Here is a 26472-nt window from a genome sequence, read left to right as displayed (position 1 = left end):
ATTACCCAATTATGCAATATCGTGTGTGTGTGTGTGTGTGTGTGTGTGTGTGTGTGTGTGTGTGTGTGTGTGTGTGTGTGTGTGTGTGTGTGTGTGTGTGTGTGTGTGTGTGTGTGTGTGTGTGTGTGTGTGTGTGTGTGTGTGTGTGTGTGTGTGTGTGTGTGTGTGTGTGTGTGTGTGTGTGTGTGTGTGTGTGTGTGTGTGTGTGTGTGTGTGTGTGTGTGTGTGTGTGTGTGTGTGTGTGTGTGTGTGTGTGTGTGTGTGTGTGTGTGTGTGTGTGTGTGTGTGTGTGTGTGTGTGTGTACATACTGTATATCGGCCATCAGCCACCCTATTCTATGTTGACACTGGCCATTAAAAACCCTTATTATACTTTTTATTTTTTTACTTAAAAGTACCAATAAATAGTTTCAATTTAAATTTAGCATCCACCGATAAGGCAGTTTTGTGACTGACACAGGGGGCACTACCACTTCTTTTTAATCAAGACAATTAGCCAGTGTCAATAATTTGAAAATATCCACTGGTTATTTGGCCTGCCTGATATGTCTTCTATCACTAGTCAGCATTTTTACAAATAAATTCAGCTCTTGGCAAATTGAATTGAACCCTATGTGATCTTTCTGACAGATTTCTATTGTATTTTTTTGCTCCCAAAAACCCTCTTTAGCAGTAATAATCACTTTCTCTTTCTTTCCATCTCTATCCCCATCTCTCTGAAGACTGCTGAATCTGTCAGCCCTGGTAAAGTTATTGACTTTTACCCACAATCCTGTGCAATAGGGAGACTTTTCTGTTGAAAGACTCTGGGAGTCACACCTAATAAGGTGTGTGCGTGTGTGTTGGCCTGCGGCATTGGAGCCATGGCTAATTAAACCCAAGTGTAATTTATTAATACAATGTGTTCTGGATGGAGCTGCCGGTTGTGTGTTTAAGTGAGAGCAATTAGGAAACCTATCAAGCGGAAAAGATACGTTATCTCTGCAGTAAACTCCATAGCTTCAGGGAAAACAGGGAGAGAGAGGGATGGTGAAGGAAGGATAGATAATGCTTTAGGAAGCTTCTGCTTGCTTCATCGCCTCAAACTTTTTGTCCCCTAAACAATTCAACAAACTATATTTTAACTTGGTAACCACACGATTATTAGGGCTGCACGATTAATCGGAATTAAACTACATGCAATTTGGCAATGGCTGCAGGGTTTTTTTTATGCACAGTTTGTTAGTGAAGCACGACTTTGAGATCAGCAATAAATGCTGCTCCACCTGAATGCTAGAGGGCGCTCTTGCGCAGAAACTCCAAATATGCCCCGCGGAGAGAACGTCATTCCAGGAATCTCTACGGGCATCATGCTATCGCTGTAGCTGAATAAACAGAAGCTTCAGAAACTGAAACGCTTTGATTGATTAAACATGACTAATAAACACATGGCTACGACAATATATTGGGTATTTCATGGTAATAAAGTATATTTATGCTTCAATGGTAATCGACATAGCCTTTATCACTATATAGAATACTATAAAATATGTTGTGTGCCTTATTTTGTGTACTAAAACAACATTGGACCCAATGACATTCATTGTATAGATAGATGACAAAAAAGCGATTATAATACGACAATAAAAGTTTAATTTCACAAAATTTATTTTTCTGTGTTCCCCAGTCAGTTATACAGGTTTGGAACAACATGAGGTTGAGTAAATCATTTTTGGGTGAACTAACCCTTTAATTAGAAAGGGGCATCCATCCACATACTTCTGGCCATGTAGTAATTCATTTGTTTATTCACCCATCCGTTCATTCATTTTGCTTCTCTTCCTCCATCTAAGTGCTTGTTTCTGCTCTTCTAGTTGGCAAGCGATTCCAAGTTTGCCGGCTGATAGTCTGGAATGTGGATCGCTGTGTTATTTTACACTCCCATCAGGGGCACGATCCCACCAGCGGACACACACACAAAGACGGCCTTGTTGCGGCGGTGCCGAGTCGTACTTGGCTTCCTCTGTCTCTAATTGTCCCCCTCTCTTCCTTTCCAGTGGTCTCTCTCTCTCCCTCAGTCTTTTGTTAACATGCTAGCACACGCGCACAATCGCTCACAGCTAGCGTTAAGTGGTTACCATCTACCCTAGCATTACTTCAAGGGCACTCTGAAGTGAACGGTTCTTTAGTATTCAATTTTGTTGTATTATCATGGACCTGCCAGATAAAAGTACTTTAAAATGCTTCAGAATGCACGCGCACACCTAACAGCGTACGTTGTAAAGTATTTGTATTCACGGCGAGGTTTCACATTTGTGCGAAATCGAGGCACACTGAGGTGTGAAGACAATCCCTTAACTTTGTGTGTGCGTGTGCATATTTGAGGTAATGGCTCGGGGGATCCTCTCTGTATTCTTAGCTTGTTGAAAGCACTGAAGTGGAGAGAATTATAGATTCGGCACAATGAGCAGTCAAATTTAATCAACATGCCTGCTGTTCTCCATGAGCCACTGGGAGAGATGACACAGCTCCATGCCACTGCCTGCATGTGTCTGTGTGCATACGTGCATGCCATGAGTAGCAGAATGCAAAGGAGCCAAACTTGTCGACATTTGTTAGTGTTTAAGGTATTCACGTGTGAATGAAGGATTGTAGATTTAGAATCATGATGAAAGGATGGATCGCCCCAGACTGTAGAAATTTTTTTTCTTAAAGGATTACCCCATGATTTACTCACCCTCAAGACATCCTAGGTGTACATGACTTTCTTCTTTGATGAACACAATCAGAGTTATATTAATAAATATCCTGATGTTTCCACACTTTATAATGGCACGGGGCTCACGAGTTCAAAAAAGCTCAAGGGAAGCTCAAAAAAGTGTATCCATCCATCATAAACGTACTCTACACAGCTCCAGGGGGTTAATAATGGCCTTCTGAAGCGAAGCGATGGGTTTTTGTAAAGAAAAATCCATATTTAAAACTTTATAAAGTAATATATCTAGTTTACCGCCTTCATGCGTCATGCGTATGTGAGGTAACGCAGCGTTGTTTTATCATATTAGATACATATGTGTGTGTTGAAAGTTATGTTGTTATGCTGCTACTCTGTGCATTCGCTCTACGGCTATTATGAGACACTTGTTGCTCACGGCAGTAAGTTAGATCGATATTAGGCATGGTAAAACATGGTAAATCAAGAAAATGAGATTTAAACAATAAGACTAAAGTGTTGAGCTATATAACAATGATTAGTTTTTTGTCGATGAATGTATCCAAACAGTTGTTCACGTCTAATAAAACGCATAATAGACACAGTCTTTGTTGTTTTCAACAAAATAAAAGTTAACGCGGGTATGATGTCATTGATAGGCAACGCACGGACACATCCTGGTCATTTCTCTGGATTTAAACATTGTTGGAAACACTTGGGAAACGTCAACAAAATATATAGCATTGTTCTAGTTTTTTTTTGGATATTTTAATCCAAAAATCTTACATATTGTAATATATTTTAGTTCAATAATATTTATTATTATTTAGAATTTTGAGGGTATTTTATGATATTGCATATATGTTTCTATGCAATATTTACTAGCTATTTTTCCCCATTGAAAATAATAATTAAAAAAATTAAATTTTTAAAAATTATTTTCAAATAAAGCAGATTTCCATGTTAAAATAGAGACAAGGCATTCAAAATCTTATTTTTTGAAGATAGATTAGTGCCATCTGGTGGGAGTAAAAAAAGACAAACGTATGTAATGCCATGGTGTAACCTCTAGATTCGTATATAACTAAATAAAGTGGCTTATAAATTCTCTAGTATTTTTAGACATAAATACTTATTTTTAATAAGTTGTGAATTTTTATTTATACTTAGACATTCTCAAAGACAATTTTTTGTCAAGGTTTAGATCATTTTTTTTATGTTGATTTGAAGTGTCAGTTTTTGCATTAATTTTACTACATTCAAACCTGAGCAGAGAGGAGAACAATTTGGACTTATAACATTTTAGAGTGTCACCCCTACATTTGCTGTGCACTTTTTTATGGCTGATTTATGGTTTGCATATCCAAAAGATTACCTGAGTTTTTGTATTTTTGCGTATTTCCAAATAATTTCCTATGCCAGTCATTTTTGACTGTGAAGGAGCCAAGTGTGACTATTGTTTTCCTGACACTTTAACATAACCGAATCATCTGTTTTATGTGTTCACATAGCTAATGCGAAAAAAGTCACCAAGTGTCCTCCCATTCCAATGAAGCAAAAAAATAATAATAAAAAAATTGCAACGTTTCGGTAATTTTTGACCGAAGAGGCCCAGAGGGTTAAATTATTTATTTAAATGTAAAACTTTTGACAGCCTTCTATTTTCTATACTCTGCATGTACAACAGTGCATGCGCAAGAAAGAGAGAAGAGACAGAAGAGTCACAACAATTGTACTATGCATCTGCGCTTATCCGCGGTTGAGTATACTTTGAAAGCTGTGTGGATACTACTGTGTGCAAGATGCCTCTGGATGTGGAAAATGAAGTATACCTGGGCCTTAAGTCAGCTATGTGACCTCAAACACCATTCCAGTGGTTATTTCAAGTAGTAAGATATTTCCAAATTGTCTAGAGTGCAGCATGAATGCCTAAATTTCACTCTCGTTTTTGGAGATTAATGGGGATGGGCTGATATATCAGGGCATTAATGAACTTTGTCCTTAACAAGAGTCGTTTAGATTACATTAGCATAACAGACTCTCCATCCTCATGACTCTGTTGATCCTACAATCTTACAGCATGCCCGTCACGATGCTTCACTTTGATCCCTGCCTGTGAAACAGCAGTTGATGTGTTGCTGACAAATTGCATCAAAATTGTTTTTGAAGAGATTTATGAAACTAAACTGCATTTGGGCATTCTGCGCTCGAACCTGGCTTATGAAAGCCTGGGCTGCGTGTTTCACTCACTTTCATCTTCCATTCACTCTCTCTCTCTGTGGCTGACAGCTGTAGAATGGAGTGATTATCTGCAGCACCAGTGATTGAGTGCAAAAAAGGAGAAGAGCAAGTGGGAAAGACAGCAAGAGGCAGAGATTGTGATAGAGATGTTTCAGGAACACTAATGAGGAAGGGGGTAAATTCAGCAGCTTCATGAAGGCACACACACTGCCTGTCTACATTCTATTTTCAGAGAGATGCTTTTTATCTGTTTGTTTGTCCCCTTCGTCCTCCTGGCGACCATCAGAGCCCTGAACTAGTTCACTTCCAGCCAGAGTAATTACCTTAACCTTTGCACTCGTCTCTCACTTGATTGGGACCAGCTGGGTAGTGAACTCGCTCTCCTTCACTCTCTTTTCTTCCCTCACACACACACACACACACACACACACACACACACACACACACACACACACACACACACACACACACACACGTTAGACAAGGGCATTCTTGCTATTAACCTCAATCTGTAAGTGACTCACTACAGCTTTGCTCAATCGTAAACACTTTAATTGTCCGTCCTGCTTCTATGTCCCTTCATTTTACAGTCAAACACCAGAACATGTTTACGGATATGATATGCATATTTAAAGTCTTATATTTATAAAGACATATATTTAAATTCCATCATTTACTCAGCCTCATGTCATTACAAATTGTTTGGCTTGGTTTCCTTGTGGAGCAAAAACGGAGAAATGTTGAGGAATGTACTTTTTGAGTCGTTCTTAAAATATGAAGAAAAACATATCCTTTGACTTTAATAGATAAACAATAGCTACATTTTCTTTGATTATAGTGGTAATGCCAGGATTTTGATAAATATTAAAAACTATTTTTTTTAGAATTATGTTGTTATATAAGAAATGGAAGTGAATGTGGATCTGGGCTGCTGTTCTCCAAAAAAAACCACCATAAATGTTTCAGTAAAAATAGTCTGTACAAACTGTACACTATTTTCCATGTCTTCTGAAGTCATATGCCAGATCTCTGTGAAGAATAAATTAAAATGCAAGTCATTCATTTAATTTTCATTGATGCAATGGCAGAATTCAGGTCATCGACAAAGTAAAGGAATTTATTTTGAACCAGTTACTTTTTTTCCCCCGCCGCCGTCTGGTATGTTTGGCTAAGATGATATGTTGGACCCTTTTGAACCTTAATTGTGACACTATTCAGTCATTTACTTCACAGATACGTGCCAATGAAGGCCACGTAAGTCCACTTTGAATGTGCCATTGGGGACAGAGCCAAAGTGAGAGGCAGGTCTTCCAGGAGACTGGGATAGTTTAAATCTCTTCCTTTTACATATTCAAAGAGCTCTTTCAATACTGGCCCGGTTTTACCTGAGTGTGTCCAGCCACTCGTTTTCCTTCTGATCCCAGCCTTAATTAGTCTGCCGGTCTCACCCGTCAATCATTCTGAGCCATCCGTGGAGACAGTCATTGAAAAGCAAAGGCAGAGGCGGCCATGACAGGAGGGCAGAACCTGGCATCCTACTCTGCATTAATAAACAGTAAGATTTAAAGGTGAAGTGTGATTTATATGCCACTAGCATCAGCAAACGGAATCCCTCAATTTAAACCAAGTAGGTCTACAACACCTGGAGAAATCTATACATTAGCATTGGTTAGCATGTGCATTTTTAAAAGCCCTCCAAATAAATCAGTAAAACACAGAGTAGAGTATAGTATAGGGCTGCATGATATTGGGAAAAAAATGACACTATTATATGGGTAAAACAAAACAGAATGACCATTCTAGAATGTTTGGGGTGATTTTTGTTGAGGAGAGCATCTAGAGCCTACTCTCCTCTGATTGGCCAGATGGCCCAGTCGTTTGTGATTTGGTCAACTGCTTACGAGTAACGATGCCGTTGATTTACCATATAAATCCGAATGCGAGTCGAACCTCCATTGCAAGGACGACTTGAGCAGGATTTTTCTCAGTGATGTTGCAGCTGTATTTCCTCACCATCAACCTTAACAGGAGGATGTACATCGACAAACCGATGGGTATATTTCTAATGTATTGCGGTGCACGTGCGGGAACTGTATTAACTGTATCAATAACAGTGCATACATTAGCCGAGCACTAATGTGAATGACTGATGTAACATTAAAGTTTGTAAAACAAATCTTGCTCCATCCTTTATCTTTACTTAAAGTAGACAATCAGCATTAATAGACACAGATTTAGGTAATAGTGGCCCACAGCTGTTTAGCAGAAGTATTTCAGTAAGACCGTAATGACGTGAGTTAGCCGAAAAGAAAATACACGGTAGAAAATGTATACATCAATAATTAATAATACTCACAGATTGTGATTCTGAGCTGGTCCAAATAAACTGGGTACTGACCCATCTTTCAGGGGCAGGTGTTTTGCGAATCCTGCGCTGAACTCCGAGATTTGAGAAGCAGTTGTCAGTAAAATGATGTGTTTTAGGGCGGGACAAGTTGTTCGAGGACAGACAACGTACAACATTATGCAAATATCATTTCTAGTGACGTAGAACTGCCATACATTAAGATTCAAACAAAAAACGACTCGTTAAGACGATTCTTTCTTTTGGGAGACAATGACTTTATTTATAATGCACTTTCTAATTTACAACCTTGCAGAACTTTTACGTTCACATACTGCTATATTACACATTGCATGAAAGGGAATATAAAAAAAAACAAACAGACATTGACCTTTTGTTTCGGAGAGGTTTCTTGAACAAACCCTGACTTGCCAGTGGTTAGACAAACAGATCGCTTTTCCCCAAACTAACTCCATTGGTTGGGCTGATGTTGCTTTGTTGGATTGGCTGGAATCCTCAAAAACAGCAATGTTTTGATAGTGCTGCTGGGCAACCATTTACAGTTTTCAGGGAAAATAGCCTATTACTTATAGGTGTCTCTACATATTAAGCTTGGGTAGGAGAAAATATTTTAACACATCAGATTTAAGACAGTTTAATGAGAGACTATTGTAAATGATGCATGAGTTGGCTGAGCCTGACTGGAGAGTCAAGAAACAAGCTGCCCTGTAGGGTAAAACCAAAGTTTGTATGCGAGAGGCAAAGTCTGCGAGGAACTTTTGAGAGATGTGGGGTTTACTATTAACTCAGCAGAGAAATTTCAGTGTACTACCCTGCGGTAAGGGTAGTGCTGGCTCAGCACTTGTCTGCTTTTCGACTGAGCTACTCGTCATGTTTCTTAACGCAGAGAGAAGCAATAACACACTGCTGCTGCTTATGCAACCTGCAATACACACTCCCACCCACAACATGAGCATCAAACACACGCCTCCTTCCCCCCTGTTCATATTTCTGCTGCATTGCAAGTTAATTTACGGTCAACTCAGGTTGAGATAGCCCTGGAGTAATTCAGAGGAAATGTGTTTGGTTTGGCTAAGCATCAGAACAGAATAAAAAAAAAGGAAATGCCATCTGAGGCATGCCCTCAGTTGTAAATCCAAGGAACACCGTGATACAGACACACACAAACACACTTCCTCCTCATTCTTGTTGAGTGTTTTGAAGGGTGAGTGGTGGTCACATGACTAGGCCTCAATGGAGCAACATGTAGGCAGGATGTTATGGCAATATGTGCTTGTTTGTGTCCGAGGATAGATATGACTCGGTTTTCTGAAGAATGAGTGGTGTTTGGAGAACTTGCGGAACATTTGTGTTATGATGTTAGGGTATTTGAGGTGGTTGCTATGGTGTTACTATGCAGTTTTTAAGGTGTTCATGGTGGGCGCTGACTGGCCCAAGTCTAAATAGTCAACATTAAATCATAATATTCTGGAGCCTTAAGATCGTTCATAAGAAATAAAACATTTGTTCTTAATTGAATTTTCTTAAATAACCTTTTAAAGTTTGGTTAGCCTTACACCCCCCAAAAAACGTCTGTAATCATTTACTCATGTTTTTCCAAACCGGTATGACTTTCTTAACTATTAAACATAAAGGTTCCAAAAGGTTTTTTTTCACAGCGATGTCAATTTCTGTGGAACTCGAAGATATTTTTAAAAAATGTGTCATTCTTTTCTATTTTTTTCCATACAGTGAACCATCCCATTGACATTCAGTGACAGTTTCTGCAGAATTTCTCTTTTTTTTAAGAACATTGTAATGAACATTTGATCATTTATCCTAAGAACTTTTTTTTTATTTTGATAAGAATAGTAGTTTTTGAACTTTAGTACATGAGCCTTAGAATGAGTTAGAAATAGGAAAGCTTGCCTTAGCAAGCTCTATTAATGATGTTTGTGTGTGTTGACATGCAAATCAAGGAGTGTCATGAGGCACACTGCATTCTTTTCTGATCAGATGGCTTGCTTAGTCAGAGCCGTGTGGTACACTCAGCACAAATATCAAGTCTGTACTGAGAGACTGACATTATTGTTTCTGTTAATAATTTGACCTTGTGTATGAGGGGAGAGGAGACCATCAGTACAGATAATTATAATGAAACTTGTCAATTTGCCAAAACTTCTCCTTCCTGTCACATTTTTCTAAAGCCGTAGAGTCCAGACAATTTGCATGCGCTCTGAATCAGCAGCAAAGACCGCCTCCCATTAACAGTTAACACCAGACGGTCACACACAGAGGCACAAATTAACACACTACTGTCTAATCTCATTGCAAGCCCTGCACGCCGGAGCTCTGACAAGACACTAAGTAAAGAGAAAAAGCCCATCACTGCGGCCCTGCCTCATATCATGCCTCTGGAGCCCTGTCATTAAAGCCAATAAGACCTGTAATATCCGCTAAACTCTTAGCATGAATTCTTTATGAGCTCTGGGCATAGGATCGTGGTGTCTGAGAGACTCCTGCCATTGGATTTGCAGTGAAAGTATGTGCTCTGGCAATCTAAACATCACAGTGGAAGTTCACTCCAGAGGATTTGTGGAAGTTCACTCCAGAGGATTATCACCATGTTTAGGCAAATACGACTGCGTTCCTGTGAAATTCTGGGCAGTATTAGTAATGGAATGGTCGGGAATTTTGAGGGCATATTTCATTTCCCCTGACTACTTTTACAACCTGAAAGCTAAAATTAGCTCAAGAATGTTCATACAAGGAACAACTGTGATTTTAAATCTTCCTGCCTAACACAATAACTTTGCATGCCGTGCTGGTTATCATAGGGGTTGTTTACAGGAAGGAGGACAGGATTGTTTGGCCCACCTGCTGAGGGTGTTCCCATAATCGAGCCATCCTTCTGTTATGCTGGAATCAGGCCGCCTTGTGATTTTCTTTGATGAGCATTTGACTTCCGCCCCAGTATTTTTTAGGACCTGTTGAAGTGGTAAGGGGATGGATGAAAAGGAGAACGAAAGGAGATCAAGGGTGGAAGACAAGCCTTTTTAGAAATGCTTCGCTTGTGTCAAATCACACAGCCATCGGCAAACCTTCTGAGGGAAGAGTTGAGAGGCCAGATTGATTTTTCTTTTAACTTATTCTTTGTTGGTACCACTTCTGACTAGTGCTTACTTCTCTATATTATAATGATGCATACCAAAGAAGTTCTTTAGCTTGATGTCAGTTTTCAAGTACGTTTCTCATTAGTGCGGCCTGCTAAGGCAAATATCTCTATTGGGTCAATGACAAATTAGTTTCCAAGATAACAAAAAGGAAACCTCTTTTGCTAATCTAGTTTAAAATTCATGTTCCAGGTTCTTAGAAATGTAATCTTTGTATACATTATAAAATTATGAAAAATTAAAGACATATTTTCCTTTAACTCTTTGCCGACCAAACACGGAATTTTCAGAGTTCCAGTGTTATCACTGTTATATGCTAGGAGGTGCTATGACACCTTTGGAAGGAGTTATGAATCTTCTGATCAAAACGCATGTAAAGAAGATGCAGAAACAAGCGATATCATATGTAATCATATGCATATGTAAAATAATGTGTTGGTAATAATCACCAACATTAAACGGCATATACTATAAAATGCCAAATGTTACTGAATGAAATGTTGACCCAGGATGGGCATTAGGGGTGTTGATGAACTCGATTTAATCTGTATTTTTATCATCGTTCTGAATCCGATCCAGATGCAGTCGTTGACAACGCGATTTTCTCAGCTTTTTGCTCAAAATGTTGCTCTTTTTATGAAACACCCGTATTCAAGTGTTGATTAAAAAAGACTGCATGAAGCTAGAATAAAAACTGTTTTTTTTTTTTTTTTTTTTTTTTTAAAGCAGAGGGTTTGATCTTTCTTTTGATATATTAATGCATGTTTGAATAAATTGATATATTCAGACACCCTTCCGGTTTGGTGATTACTTTTGCAAAGGCCATGTAACCTGGTCGCTGACGTCACATGTGATTTATATATCTTGTTTTCTTTCTCTCTCTTCAAGAGATGGCGTGGAGGGCACTGGCAGCGCTGTCCCTGCTGCTGTTTTTTGGCTCATCTTGCTGTGATGATACTCCAGACCAGTTTTTGTCTGCTACCGTCATCAACAATGTCGTTCAGCACCCTCAAACCGGGCAAATCTACCTTGGTGCCATAAATAAGATCTATCAGCTGGACAATACATTACTTTTGGAGAAAAGTTTTGTAACAGGCCCTAAGAATGACAACCCACAGTGCACTCCACCGATCACTGCACAGTGCCCTGATGCAAAGGAAATGGACAACATCAACAAACTCCTACTGGTTAACTCCGCCAATGACACCCTAGTCGTTTGCGGAAGCCTTTTTAGGGGCATCTGCTCTTTGGTAAACCTTCAGAGCGTGGACAAACCTGTCTACTACAGTGACACCAAAGGCGAGAAGACGTACGTGGCCAGCACCGAGAAGTCGGTCTCAGTGGTGGGGGTCATTTCTTATTACACAGATACTAATTCCAATTCTAACCTTAGCGTATTTCTAGTGGGGAAGGGCTATGGTAGCTTTGATAGCTCGAAACTCATCAGCACTCGGTTGCTTCAGGAGCATTTGGAAAATGATGTGTTCGAGAACATGGTTGAAGCTTCCACTGTGCAAGCTAGCCCATTTGTCCAGCGCTATCTCCACGACTTTCGCCATGCTTTTAAGGATAATGGCTACATCTACTTCCTGTTCTCACGCACTCCGGGCACCAGTGACAGCAGGAAGATCACGTTTGTAGCGCGCATATGTGAGAATGAAAATCATTATTATTCTTACACCGAACTTCAGCTCAACTGCACCGACAGTGTTGAACAACAGGAGAACATGTACAACAAGGTCCAAGCAGCGTATCTTGCCAAACCTGGAGAAGTTTTGGCTAGGAATATCAGCTCTTCGAATCTGAAAGATAAGGTTCTATATGTGGTGTTTAGTACGGATGAGGACGGCGGTCCATCAGCCTTGTGCATGTACCCACTCAACAGCATTAACACCAGGCTTGAGGAGGTGATTGATTCCTGCTACACTGGAGAAGTTCTGGAGGACGATAAACCAAAGACCGTTTATTCACCATACAACTCCAAGATGGATGCCATCTGCAAGCCCAAAAGAGACGTGAGTTATTGTGTTTCTTCAACTCTGCTTCAGTGTTGTTTGGTCGTTTACTATCTTTTTCAATGTGCTGTGTATTTTCACCCAACAGAAGGGTATGGTGAAGAAATATAAATGTGGTGCAGAGTTCCTTCCGTCTCCACTAGCCAGTAAACCTGAGTATGCTCTGTCCGTCAAACCCATCTACACCCGAAATGACATGCTGACAGCTGTAGCTGTAGCGGTGGAGAATGAGCACACGGTGGCCTTCTTGGGAACCAGTGGAGCAGATGTCTTAAAGGTGAGTCCCATTCCAGGGTCTGGTTTCTATTCTCTTTACATTTCAGCCCCTGAGGTTTGACTGCTGTGGTTGTCTGGCTTCGTGGTTAACAACATGGGCTGGTAACCAAAAGATTGTTGGTTCAAACCCAAGGATGGATGATATATGAGCGACAACCACTTGAGCAATGCACTTGACCCTAGGACTTGCTCTAGCTGTACTACCCCTGTAATACAGTGTTTACTTGTAGGTTGCTTTGGATAAAAGCATTTTTAAAATGAACAAATTAATGAATTAACTTTTCTCTTGCAGGTGCATCTTGACCCCAGCCACCCTGACTTTTATCACAGGATTCAAGGCGAACGCACAGATGGTGGGGTGAACAAAAACCTATTTTTTGATTCATCTTTGGAGCACTTGTACATCACCACTGGCAGAAAGGTTTGTTTATGAACCCATCCACAACACGTAGATCTCGTTGAGTCTACAGAGATCATCCACTGGTTAAATTTGTTTGAATAAAGTTGCTTTGCCAACCTTTAAAGAAAGGATTTTTGAATGGAATGACACAGAAAATATATACAAATGTCATATAATATCACACGTCTTGGTGACATCCCTAGACACTGTAAACTGCCACAGAAATGTGACAGCTGGCTGTATTCATATTCTTTTAGCCAGAAAACTGTACAAAAACTGTACTCAAGTAAAAGTACAAGTAATTATAGAAATATTTTACTAAAAGTAAAAGCACTAATTTTAATAGTTAGAGTTTACTTACTTGAGTAAGAGTAAAAAAGTATCCAATGAAAAAAAAAAAAAAAACTACTCAAGTATCTAGTTACTAGCTACTTCGAATCATTTATAGCCCATACAGCAACAATACAATAACATGTTAATATTTATATAGATACTGAATTTAAATGGTTATTATTATAATTGGATATCTTTGCAAGAAACACAGAAGAGACAAGCATTATTTCTGGCATCTTTAGCCCAAATATCATTGCATATCCTTTACTTTGTACTATAATAATGTTTTGGATTTTTGGAAAATGTAGAAATAAAGTGAACCTGCAGAGTTTTGCGTTCAAAGGCACGCAAAGGGAACTGTAGTGTTTTGAGTTGGATGTAAACTCAGGAATAAGCAGTGTTTGGCCACACTAGAGGTTAACTCTGGGTTAGTTTTTTTTATTGGCCAGTTCATTGTCCAAAAGAACCAATTCAGACATTTTTGCCAACTTGTTTGATCAAGTCTTTGAACAGAATTGACTCAAAAGAGTGATTCATTTGTGAATGGGGCATCGCTCATGTCTCAGAAAAAAACAATGTTTGGAATAACATATTTTTTAACATGTTTTGCATTAAACTAAAGTTAACGAGAGAAACAATGCCCAGTGTAACAAAGTAGTTTTTATCTCTCATTAGAAATGTACTCGAGTTAAAGTAACCACATTTACATCTACTTTTAAAAGTAAAATTTTTCTAAAAAAAATTGAAAATTTACCTCTGCTTTTAGCCAGTCAGACTGTTTGGTGCTCTCTTCCCGTCAGTCATTTTATGAATTAACAAGGCGGCCAATATATGTGACCCTGGAACATAAATTGTATAGATTTTTAGAATTTGAGATTCATACATCAACTGAAAGCTGCATAAATACTGTTTATAATTTTAGTTTGTTAGGATAGGACAGCATTTGGCCGATATACATTTGAAAATCTGGAATCTTATGGTGCATAAAAGTCTAAATATTGAGAAAATCGCCTTTTAAAGTTGTCCAAATGAAGTCCTTAGCAACGTATATTACTAATAACAATACATTTTTGATAAATTTATGGTAGGAAATTTACAAAATATCTTCATGGAGCATGGTCTACTTAATATCCTAATGATTTTTGGCATAAAAAGAAAAATCGATAATTTTGACGCATACAATGTATTGTTGGCTATTGCCACAAATATACCTGTGCGACTTATGACTGGTTTTGTGGTCCAGGGTCACACATTAGTATATTTGAAGCAGGAAGCTGAGAGCGTATAGTTGAAGTGGTTCATTCAAGTTAACGGCTACATTTCCCTTTATAAGCAGTTATTAGTTTGCTGTGCATTTTTATGCACACTGTTTTGCTACCAATGCTTCTTTTATCTCTGAGATACATGCTACTTTACATCTCAAATTCTTGGTTACGGACTATAACCTTTGGGTCCTAAAGGTGCGGTCATATTAGCCATCGCTCTTGTGAATAATACCAATAACTAAATTTGGAATCCGCCCTATCAGGAGTTCCCCACGCAGGTTTCTCTTTTGTTCAAGTTAGTCATGCATTTTTTTGCCGGTTGACCAATAGAAAGCTGCTTGGTTTCAAAGTGACTTCTGTGTGAGCAGTGCCTCATGTTTTGCTTCAATATTGACAATGTACTTTTCTCTTGCTTCTCTTTTTTTTTTTGTAGATCACCAAAGTGCCAGTGCAGGCCTGTGAGCAAAAGAATGATTGTCACTCATGTGTGTCCCAACGGGACCCATATTGTGGCTGGTGCGTGTTGGAGGGCCGGTAAGTCTGTTAGATTCATTTTATTACCAAAACCACAACCTCATTTGGGCATTCATGTCCAGTAAAGGACAGGACAAGTAATAACACTGCCAGAGTTTGATATTTGCACTGTCAAAAAAACTAAGACCCATTTCTCCTGTGGATCATGTGACTTCCATCTCTAATAGTGTGTTTTAGAGTAGGAAACTGTTTAGGGATCTCATTTAAAAAAAAAAAAAAAAACCTCTAAAATCCAAGTGGTGGAGTTGTCTGTTAATTTTTAGCGAGTGGTGTTAGATACCTGTTTAGTCCAGTTAAAGCAAATGCAGTGCGGCTTATTACTCATGTTTGTCATCTTTTCTCCTGCAGTTGTACAAGGAAGAGGGATTGTCTCAAGGGAGAAGGAGAGAATGCCTGGTTGTGGAGTACAAAACAAACATGTGTAACCATTCAGTCTTTTGAGCCCCCCAACATCAGCTGCAAGAAAACGGATGGAAGACGGGTACTAAAGCATAACACGTACATGCTGTGATACAGTCTGCAGTTATTTTAAACCCTAACCTCTTAAGGATTGACTCAGGATTGATATTTACTGGCTGTAACAGATGCAGTCTGTGAATCTAATCCTTTTTTCATGAGCTGATGTGATAAAGTTAGTAAACAAGGCACCTGAAACTTTTGTATCATACCACATGAATGCACAGAGCACTCTTCATGCATTTCTAATATGTCTTAGAAGAAACTCAAGTGGTCTTGGTTGACCGAAGAAGCTTCCTGTATACCATAATGAACTCCCTGGATCAGTTGTAATGAATAATGGCAGTATACTTCTGACTTATCTGCTGAAATCAGTATATTTTATCTTTCACATTGCATATTGTTGGGTTCCCAGTCATGCAAAACCTGCAAATGTCGGAGAATTATGAAATTGCGATTTATTTTTATTATTATTATTTTTTTTTCAAAGAACAGGAAACGTTATGGAAATCAATAAAATCATATTAAATGATTGTATTAAAAAATAATAATAATACAATTTTTTTTTATAATATTACTTCATTCTTATTACATTCTTCTTCTTCTTATTATTCAATTAAATATTTTAATTAATTATAACATGCTTAAAAGAATAGCTAATAATAATAATTATTATTATTGTCTTTTAAGTATGTTGTAATTATTTAACAAAACAAAAAAATGTTATGCCCTAAATATTTAATATTTAAAAATTGCCTTCCAATAATCAAAATAAATGCATAATTTCAATGTTCAAAATGTTTGAGAACTGATATATTTAACATTTTCATATATATTTTATTACATGTTTACTCTTAAATCCATATTTTCTGGTTAAAACTTGCAGGTGGATATTAACGTCGCCTCCCTCCCCAGTATCACCAGTCCTGACACACTTATGTGTGAGTTTGGTGAATACAGACGTGACGCGACTATGGTAGACAAGCGGGTCACCTGTGCACTCCCAACCTCTAAGTACATACCGCCCACACCTGAGACACAAGGTGAGAGCATCCTGTTTGCCTTTAACTTTAATAATCACCCACTGTGAAGACGTCCTCTCTCTTGTCTCCTTCACTCCCTGAGCAAACAGATGGTGTTTGTTGAGCAGAATGCCTAAAAATGCCGTCAGGCGTGAATACATTTTCATTTCTTCATGTTTGCAATTTGCTAGTTTTGTGATTTTTAATTTGGAAACTGATCAGATGAAATAATTACACTGAAGCAGAATCTATTACTTGTTGATTCTAGAATTACAGAAGGTTTTTTCAAGGTGTGCTTTCCTTGGAAAAACCCATGACCTTTGTTTTGCTAGCACCCATCGAGCTCTAAAAGTTCAGAATTGGTCTTATGAATTACTCCTGCCTAAAAGCCAATATGATTCCCATTTCCCATATGCATGTGTGTAGATTTTGTGGCAGTGCCAGTGAAGATCACAGTGAATGAGGGCATTGAAGTGGCATCTAGTACATTTGAGTTCTACAACTGTGCAGCCGTGGTGAAAAGATCGGAGAGTACTCCGTAAGTATCAGGCAGCTTTTTAAAAATGTGTACTCCATTCAGGATTTCTTTAGATTAGTCTCGTCCCTCCTTCTGATTGGTCGGTTGTGTGTTCTCCAGGTGTATCACATGTGTGATGAGTAAGTGGGGCTGCCAGTGGAACATTCAGGATCACACATGCAGTGATAGAGTTGAGTCTGTCGAGGGTGATCATATCATCAAACACAAGGAGGTGAGTCATGTTAGGATGACAGTTAATGAATGCATGTGTGTAAATCAATATGCCTGTTTGTACATTATTATATGGCGAGCGATCATCTTTTGGTGACAAAACATGATGAATAATAGTTTTATTTGATTTTCTTCCTGTATTTTTTTTCTTGCAGGGTGACAGGTGTCCTCAGTTTGAGATCCCCGAACCTCTGCTTATTCCTGTTGGCATCAAAACTCCCATCCAATTTCAGGGCAAAAATCTAAATGAATATTTGGTAAAGTACCTGCATTGCTACAGTAGATGTTCTTGAAGGGAAAAAAAAGTTTTTCCAAAGATATGTAAGGGATAATGTACAGTCAGCTGCGGGTAATTAGGATGGTCTTAATATGATCCAGAATGGGTTTAGTTTGCGAGAATGACCTGGTGGCTGTGCATTATCCAACTTTTTAAACCGATGCTGACTAAATGCTGTAAATAAATGAAAATGAGATATTGATTTAAGCTTATTAATTCATTAAATTCAAATATTTTGAAATAGAATTATCATATGTCGTCTAAAAGGGGTAGATTTTTCGAAAGATTTTTAAAGTCTCTTATGCTCACCAAGGGTGCATTTATTTGAGCAAAATACAGTAAAAATTGTGAAATATTACAATTTAAAATAACTGTTAAATAACTGTAAAAATGTAGTTTTTCCTGTGATAGCAAAGCTGAATTATCAGCTTCATTACTCCAGTCTCCAGTGTCACATGGTCCTTCAGAAATCATTCTAATGTGCTGATTCGGATCTCGAGAAACATTTCTTCTTATTATTAATGTTTTGGAAACCATGATTCATTTTTGTCAGGATTCTTTGCAGCAAGAACAGCATTATTTGAAATAGACTTTTTGAAATTCCTTGCTGAATAAAAGTATTGATTTCTCTTAAAAAAAATCATACTGACCCCAAACTTTTAAACAGTAATGTATATACATAATATATGAAGTGATATAAGAGACATGATACTATGCCCGACTATGTAGCTTTCCAGGGACTAGAGATGTGCGGATCAGCTCTAACATCACCCAAAACTGCCGTTAAAAATAAATTATCAGCCTGAGAAAAGCATGCTTGGGGTTTATTATATAGGCTTATATTCATTTATTACCAAATACATACAGCGCTTCACAGCCGTTACATATCACATACCCAGCACTTGATCAACTACTTCACTTAAAATGCTCCCACATGGTACTTTTATTTCCTTCCTTTTGTTTTTAATGTTATTTTTTGTGACTTGGCCCACCCAACCCACGATTATCCGCAGTGTTTGCGGATATAATCGCGATCTGCGCATCACTACCAGGGAAAAAGGTCAAAATATTGTAAAGACTATATTTCTTTTATCACAGAACTTAGCCATTAAGAATCAAGTATTTCAGAGAGCAATGTAATACAGAAATATATTTACCCAGTATCTATGTGAGGCCATTTGTCAGCAATGTTTTTAATAGTGAAATGCTTTCTTTTAGAGTCTTCATTAACAACATTACACTTTCTCCATCTCTCTCAGGGCAAAACCTTTCAGATTGGCACTGAGCTCATGAAACAGGTGGGCGAGGTGACTGTGGAGGCTGAGGGGTCAAAGTACAGATTTGAGGGATATGAGGTCAGTACGCTCCACTCCTATTCCTCCTCCTAAAACGTCTCCCTCACTTCCTCCCTACTCCTCTGTTCACGCATTGATTTGTTTCTGAAGTTTGCGCACCAGCCAATATGGCATTCACAGCTATTGAGCTGCATGTGCGTCTAGGGCTCAGTCCTATGTGGGCGTAGCAAACACATAGTGATCAGGCTCACAAAGACATCAGGCGAGAATTTGCTGTGTACACAGTTGTTCCAGATACAGTGATGTGTTTGCCTTTATCTGTTTGCACGTTTAATGACACATTCTGCTGTTTTTATGCCAGTTTGCGTATGACAAAGAACCAGAGGTGAATGTGACGTTCTACATAAAGGATAAGGAGACAGAGAGGAAGATTGACAGCACCCTCAGAGGTATATTTGAATGATTTTGAAAGCTCCTCTAAAACTGCATTCATCCAGCAAACATGTGGATCTTGAAGATCTGGAAAGGTTAAACATCTGATGAATGTCTTATAATAAGCAGATTAACCGAAGTTATCATTTATATCTTGGAAACTGATCTCATGAATCTTGTTTTTATATCCAACTAGGGATGTTTTAGACATATTTATCAGATGAGCACTTTCGAAAATGCCATCTTTCAGATAAAAAAGTGTGCATCAAATAATTTTTAATAGTTTTTAATTTATTGGTGAACTAGGCAGCTCCATAGGGCTTCCAGAGACTTACGGTATAAACCGTAACGAGGGCATCAGTTTTACTGTTTCAATTTGATCCCGAGTCTTCATCCTTCATCCCGAGACTTCACATAGTCTTTGGAAGTGCAATGTAAAGTGGATTTGCTTTCGTAGCATAGAAAACAGTGTCTTGACATGTCAACAACACAATACACACTCATCTAGGCCTCAGGTCAAAGTAGACGTTGTTCACAGGCCAATAACCATATGCACAGCGGGCATTATGCAGATTTGTTACAAACCTTCGTCATCCAGGTTGATTTGATGTCCATTTTTTTAAAAGGGGTGATTTTTCATCCGTTTAAATTATATTTAGTTCTGCATAATTAAGGTCATGGCTATTTGAGTGACCGTAGTGGATTGCTGCTATGTTCGAGCTAGGCGGCGTGGTTTTTAGCAACCAGGCACCTCAGCTCCACCCACGTCTTGCCTATTTGCCCATTTTCTAATATCCGGGAGTGACGCGCGGTGATGCGCTGCTAAGATGGCGAAAGCTGACTCTGCCCATTTTTGGACTTCAAAAATGCGCTTCAGAAACCTACGGGTGACGTCACGGACACTACGTCCATATTTTTTACAGTCTATGGTCTACACATGAACTATCCCTTTAAGCTACGGTCTAACTACACTTTATGAAAATGTAGTAAGCTATGCCCTATCAACCATATAGCTAACTACAGTATATTGAAGCCAGTATCTTTAAAGGGATAGTTCACCCAAAAATGAAAATTTGATGTTTTTCTGCTTACCTCTAGGGCATCCAAGATGTAGGTGTCTTTGTTTCTTCAGTAGAACACAAATAAAGATTTTTAACTCCAACCGTTGCCGTCTGTCAGTCGTATAATGCATGTTAATGGGGTCCAATTCTATTAGAGGAAAAAAAACATGCACAGACAACTTCAAATTAAACCCTGCGGCTCGTGGCGACACATTGATGTCTTAAGACACAAAACAATTGGTTTCTGCGAGAAACAGAGCAGTATTTATGCTATTATTTCACCGATTATCAGACGAATGTCATCAGCTCTCCAGACCGCCATAACTTCCTGCGAGTAAGGTCAAAATACCAGCGCGATCATAGAAATATATACGTAGATTCCTCATTTGACCGATCCGCGCAGGCATTAATGAGGCATCTATGTATATATCTATGACCGCGCAGGTATTTTGACCTTATTCGCAGGAAGTTATGGCGGTCTGGAGAGCTGATGACATTCGTCTGATAATCGGTGAAATAATAGCATAAATACTGCTCGGTTTCTCGCAGAAACCAATTGTTTCGTGTCTTAAGACATCAATGTGTCGCCACGAGCCGCAGGGTTTAATTTGAAGTTGTCTGTGCATGTTTTTTTTCCTCTAATAGAATTGGACCCCATTAACATGCATTATACGACTGACAGACGGCAACGGTTGGAGTTAAAAATCTTCATTTGTGTTCTACTGAAGAAACAAAGACATCTACATCTTGGATGCCTTGGGGGTAAGCAGAAAAACATACAATTTTTGTTTTTGGGTGACCTATCCCTTTAAAAATATATATCAGCCTACATATTCTGAGCAGTGTTTTTCTGCCACAAAAACAGTGAGAATCTCAGTTGGACAGTTTGGTGACGGCATCAAACTTGAATACATATCTTTGCGCTAAATGTGACTAATAAATCACCACATACAACAATAAACAGCCTCATTTACATAACTCATCATTTCTGAAAGCATATTGATAAACAGCAGTGTTTATTTCCCTACAAAACAAATAGACTAAGGAACATTTTTGAGCCTTTTGTTGAAGATGATGAATTCAGTGTCCAATTCAGTGTGTTTTGTTTCCTCTATTTTTCTATCCAGTGGTGCTGTACAACTGTTCAGTAAGACGTGAGGACTGCAGCCTGTGTAAAAACGCTGACCCGAAGTATAAATGTGTGTGGTGCAACGGCCCAAAATCATGCATCTACAAAAGCCTGTGTAACAATGAGCTGGGGCTGTGTCCAGCTCCAAAGATCACCGATGTGAGTACCATTCTTCTCGTCTTTCTACAGTCACTCAATCCTATTTTGAAATGCATACAATTAATACATTTCAGTGTCACACCTCAAGCTAAACTCAAAATGCATCCAAGAATATCACATTGGCGTGACGTCAGCGATTACAAATCGCCATTGCCGGTTCAAATGCAGTTCATAAATTTCCACTCTTCATCTTCTCTCATCTTCTCTAGAAAACGCCATTCCTTTTCATCCTTTTCTCAATTTTTCATGCCTAAATGATATATAGATGGCTGCTCTGGTATTCACAAACTCAGTCTCTCACTCTAGTGTTTTGTTGAATCCATCTGAGACTCTAATGATCGTGCCGCCTGTGCCTGATGGTGTTTTATTATTTGTCATCTGGCAAATGATTTTCTGCAAAGCAGCTGTATCACTCAAGGGCTCAATGGTTATGGGTGATCTTTGTAACTCTAGTTTACGGTTTTGAGTGTTATAGGCCTCTTTTAAATTTGATGTTCTGCTTTCATTCCAGATTGTTCCCCGGTATGGGCCGATGAAAGGACAGATCTCTGTTACAATAAAAGGCTCTAACTTGGGCATCAGGCAGGATGACATTAAGAGAATCACTGTGGCTGGAGTGGCATGTACACATCAGCCAGAGAGATACTCAGTCTCTACCAGGTACTGCATGAACACCATATTAGATGAATATACATTGATTAAATAGAGCCTATATACATCCTTGTATATGTAAGTTAGAAAGAGCTAATAGTTCTGTTCTACCCTTGTGTTTCAGTGTTGTATGTGAGATCGGGCCTTTCCCCTCACCACCCCCTGTAGACCTGCCAAATGCGCCCAGTCGGGTCGGGCCAGTGGTAGTGGAAGTTGATGGGGGAAGAGTAGGACAGTCGGAGGTGTCATTCACTTACAGGGTAACTGCTTTCTCTGTTATGAATCCTTTTTGGCAGTTTTCTTAGTCATTCAAAAGAAGATTGTTTCTAGTTTCTAAGATTGCAATCTTATTTCTATGTTATTGCAACCCTGAAATGAGTTTAGACTAGCAGGAATTCCCTTGCTGATCTAGCGAACCAGCATTTTCATGCTGTTAAAGGCACAAAATGTACGATTTTGGGATTCAAATATCCAAAAACCACTAGAACAATGTTAAATATTTAGTTGACTTGTGTACTTACATTATCCCAAACATTTCCAACAATGTTTAATTTAAATCCAGAGAAATAAGCAATTTTAACCAGGACAAGGACAGTGTCTGTGTGTCGGCTATCAATGACATCCTACCCGTGTTACCCTTCAATTTCGATTTTCGATTTTTATTTTATTTTGTAGAAACCATGGAAACACCAAAGATGCTTTAATATATTATGTTTTATTAGACAGGTGAGCAACTGTTTGGATACATTCATTGACAGAAAACAAATCATTGTTATATAGCTCAACACAGTTAGTCTTATTTTTTAAACCTTCATGATTTACCACGAGTACCATGTTTTACCATGCCTAATATCGATCTAATTACTGCAGTGAGCAACAAGTGTCTCATAGTAGCCGCCAAGCAAACGCACAGAGTAGCATTAAAACATAAAAAATTCAAATGTATCTAATATGATAAAACAGCGTTGCATTATCCCACATACGCATGACCGGAAGAAGCGGAAGTGGTCATCTGCGGCATAATAAAAACTCCACTGTTCTCGAGCCGCGTGTCGCACTCGTCTCTCATTAGCAATTGCTCCAGCGGCTTTGTTCCGCACCAAAGCTTTCATCCCCATCCTGCTTCATACTACAGTAACGTTAATACATCTTTAATACATTAGCTCATCCATGAATATGATTTCTTCCCGAGTCCTGTCGGATTCTTTTGTGAAGACAACAGCTCATATGATTCTGTGAAATCAAGGCGTTATCAACCTACGTCTTTGTTTTGGATAAGTGACCTCTAGCAGCGAAATATTACATATTGTGCCTTTTAACCAGCAAAATTGAGCTAGTGAAGAATAAGATGGTTGACCCAAGGAAATCTTTTCGTCATGAAAATCAAAATGATTACGTTTTTTAATAAATGATCCAGTCCAAGGGCAAAATAGAGCAGAATAATCAGTTTCGCCCAGGAAATAAGTCGCAACGTAAAATGGGTTTTGGTAAGTTTTTTTTTTTTTTTTTTGTAAGTCTGTTACAGTATGTTCACCAAAGTGGCATTTGTTTAATCAAAAATACAGTAAAAGCATAATAATGTAAAATATTATTACAATTTACAGGAACCGTTTTCAATTTTAATATACTAAAATGTAATCTATTTGCGTCATGGAAAAGCTGAATTTTCAGCAGCTCTTATTTCAGTCTTCAGTGTCACATGATCCTTTAGAAATCTTTCTAATATGCTGCGTTTGGTGCTCAAGAAACGTTTTATTTATTTATTATTATCCATGTTAAAAATAGTTGCGCTGCAACTATTGTTGCATATGCATATTGTTGCAATATGTTTAAATGTGCAAACCGTGGTAAATTTTTTCTGGACTCTATGACAAATAAAATGTTTAAAAGAACAACATTTATTTAAAAGACAAATCTTTTGTAACTTTATAAATGTCTACTGTCACTTTTTATCAGATTAATGCATCCTTGCTGAATAAATTGTATACATTTTTCAAAAAACTAAAATCTTGCTGACCCCAAAGGGTAGTAGTGTATGTATAGGTTAATATTATATATTTTCAGAGCTTCAATTGAAGTTGATGTTTTCTCCTAAACACTGACTGTGCAAACATAGCCTTATTTATATTTAATAAAGTGAGCAAATACAAATTGTGAATAAGTGAGCAAATGTTAACAGAAAGGATTTTCTTCCCATCTTCAAGGATCCTGTCCCCGAGACCGTGGCCCCCTCTAAAGGCCCAGCTGCTGGAGGAACCGTCATCACTATCACAGGACAGGACCTAGACACGGCTAGTAAAGATGACATCAGCATCACAGTGGACAGAGAGCCTTGTGAAGTGTGAGTAACAAGCAAGTAGTAGATTTCTGGGAGAAATAAAGCAGATTTGGATCTTTATCCAATGCTGATTGTGCCTCTCTGTTTTCAAACATGCAGGTTGAAATTTGGCCAGGAGATTACCTGCAAGACAGGCCCATATAAAGGACAGAAGATTCCTTCAGATAAGTTGCTTGTTATTGTGAAGTACGGCAAGGACACTTCCAAAGAAGTCAGCGGATTTGAATACTCAACAAATCCCAAAGTTACAGAATACTCCCCACGGACTAGCTTTGTTTGGTAAGTCTGTTCTTAATCTTTGCTCACACATAAAGGTCCTTTACTTTCGCTCGCTATTAGGCATTTCTAACATTGAGTGCCATGGCTTTGAAAATCTGATCACAAATAGGACAATATGTTTTAAAGGTCATGGGGTGAGAATATATGGCTGTGTACATAAGTGCTACATGTCTCTGTTTGTTTGTGTGTTTTCAGCGGTGGCCGCAAGATCCTAGTGATGGGATCTGGATTTGATCAAGTGCAAAGAGCCACCATGCGAGTGCTGCCCTCTTCTGATGAGTTAAATCCCAACTCTAGTGACATGGAGGTGCGTCTCATGTTTGTAATGATGCTTTTGCTGTGTTCGAGTCAGTGGTCTCTTACAATAAGCAAGGCTGGAATTTGAAGTGAAGCCAACTCCTTAATGGAGTAGTTCACCTTTAAAATGTAAAATTCAACATTCAGGAGTCACCATTTACTTGAATGTCATTCCAAACCTGTTGGATGCAGTGTTGTTATAGTTTACTAAAACTAAAATTATTAAAAATAGCTTTTGTTAATTGAAAAAAGGCTGAAATAAATTAAATAGAAATATTAGATGGGAAAAAAATGTGTTTCCTTGGCAACCAGCTGAAATGAGATTAGTTTAAGTGTTAAAATTACTCAAATTAAAATAAATTTAAGCTAAATAGAAATATAAAAACAGCTAATGAAAATTGCATAAACAATGAAAGCTGAAATTGTGTGTGTGTGTATATATATATATATATATATATATATATATATATATAAAAGCTAAATCGAAATATTAATACACAATATAATAGTATATAAATAATAAAATAACACTGTTTGAGATTCCATGGACAAATAATATCCAAGGCAAACAGGTATTTTTATAGTTCGTAGTGACCACAGGCTTCAAAATGGATAAAAAATCACAATAAACGTAGTCTAAACATCTTATGCTGTTATATTCAAAGTCTTTTGAATCCATCCGACAACGTTGCATGAGAAACAGGTCGACATTTAAGTTATTGTTTAGCATTTTTATTTTCATCTCTTTAATCTCACGATAACTGAACAAGTTGCTTTTGCTTTCATTTTAAATCATCTGGTTTCCTATTTTTGTCTTGGCAGATGTTATTGATTGGCTCTTAAGAAATGTCAGCATTTCATTTTCATGTCATCTCCTTTTGATCAAATGTCTGGCTGTCGTAACCCATTGCTTGGTTCCAAGCTGAAGAGTTCCCTTTCCTCTCTCGCTCTCCTCTGTCTGCTTCTACCTAATATTTCCTTCCCTCCGTCTCCCTGCTCTCTTAATGTTAATAAGCAACATTCATCACGCAGCTGACATCCTGCTGTCTCATTTC

At 38.3% G+C, this 26472-nt stretch overlaps 1 protein-coding gene across 1 annotated transcript in view; it reads left to right on the top strand.

Moving 5' to 3' along the window:
- The window catches only part of plxnb2a.1 (plexin b2a, tandem duplicate 1), a 129253-nt gene that overhangs the window by 87450 nt on the left and 15331 nt on the right, over positions 1-26472 (top strand). Inside the window, exons 3-19 of the mRNA XM_079818161.1 lie at positions 11339-12465; positions 12554-12742; positions 13034-13162; positions 15173-15273; positions 15622-15754; positions 16616-16772; positions 17178-17289; positions 17389-17500; positions 17655-17756; positions 19036-19131; positions 19433-19520; positions 21692-21852; positions 22364-22512; positions 22628-22763; positions 24708-24844; positions 24941-25120; positions 25316-25427. Of these exons, the coding sequence (XP_079674287.1) occupies positions 11341-12465; positions 12554-12742; positions 13034-13162; positions 15173-15273; positions 15622-15754; positions 16616-16772; positions 17178-17289; positions 17389-17500; positions 17655-17756; positions 19036-19131; positions 19433-19520; positions 21692-21852; positions 22364-22512; positions 22628-22763; positions 24708-24844; positions 24941-25120; positions 25316-25427 (3219 nt within the window). The 5' untranslated portion in view covers positions 11339-11340. The remainder of the gene's footprint in view (positions 1-11338; positions 12466-12553; positions 12743-13033; positions 13163-15172; positions 15274-15621; positions 15755-16615; positions 16773-17177; positions 17290-17388; positions 17501-17654; positions 17757-19035; positions 19132-19432; positions 19521-21691; positions 21853-22363; positions 22513-22627; positions 22764-24707; positions 24845-24940; positions 25121-25315; positions 25428-26472) is intronic.

The sequence above is a fragment of the Gobio gobio genome, assembly GCF_949357685.1.
Source record: "Gobio gobio genome assembly, chromosome: 5".
Taxonomy (NCBI): Eukaryota; Metazoa; Chordata; class Actinopteri; order Cypriniformes; family Gobionidae; genus Gobio; species Gobio gobio.
The sequence above is the reverse complement of the archived record's forward strand: the minus strand, read 5'-3'. Positions and strand labels throughout refer to the sequence as shown.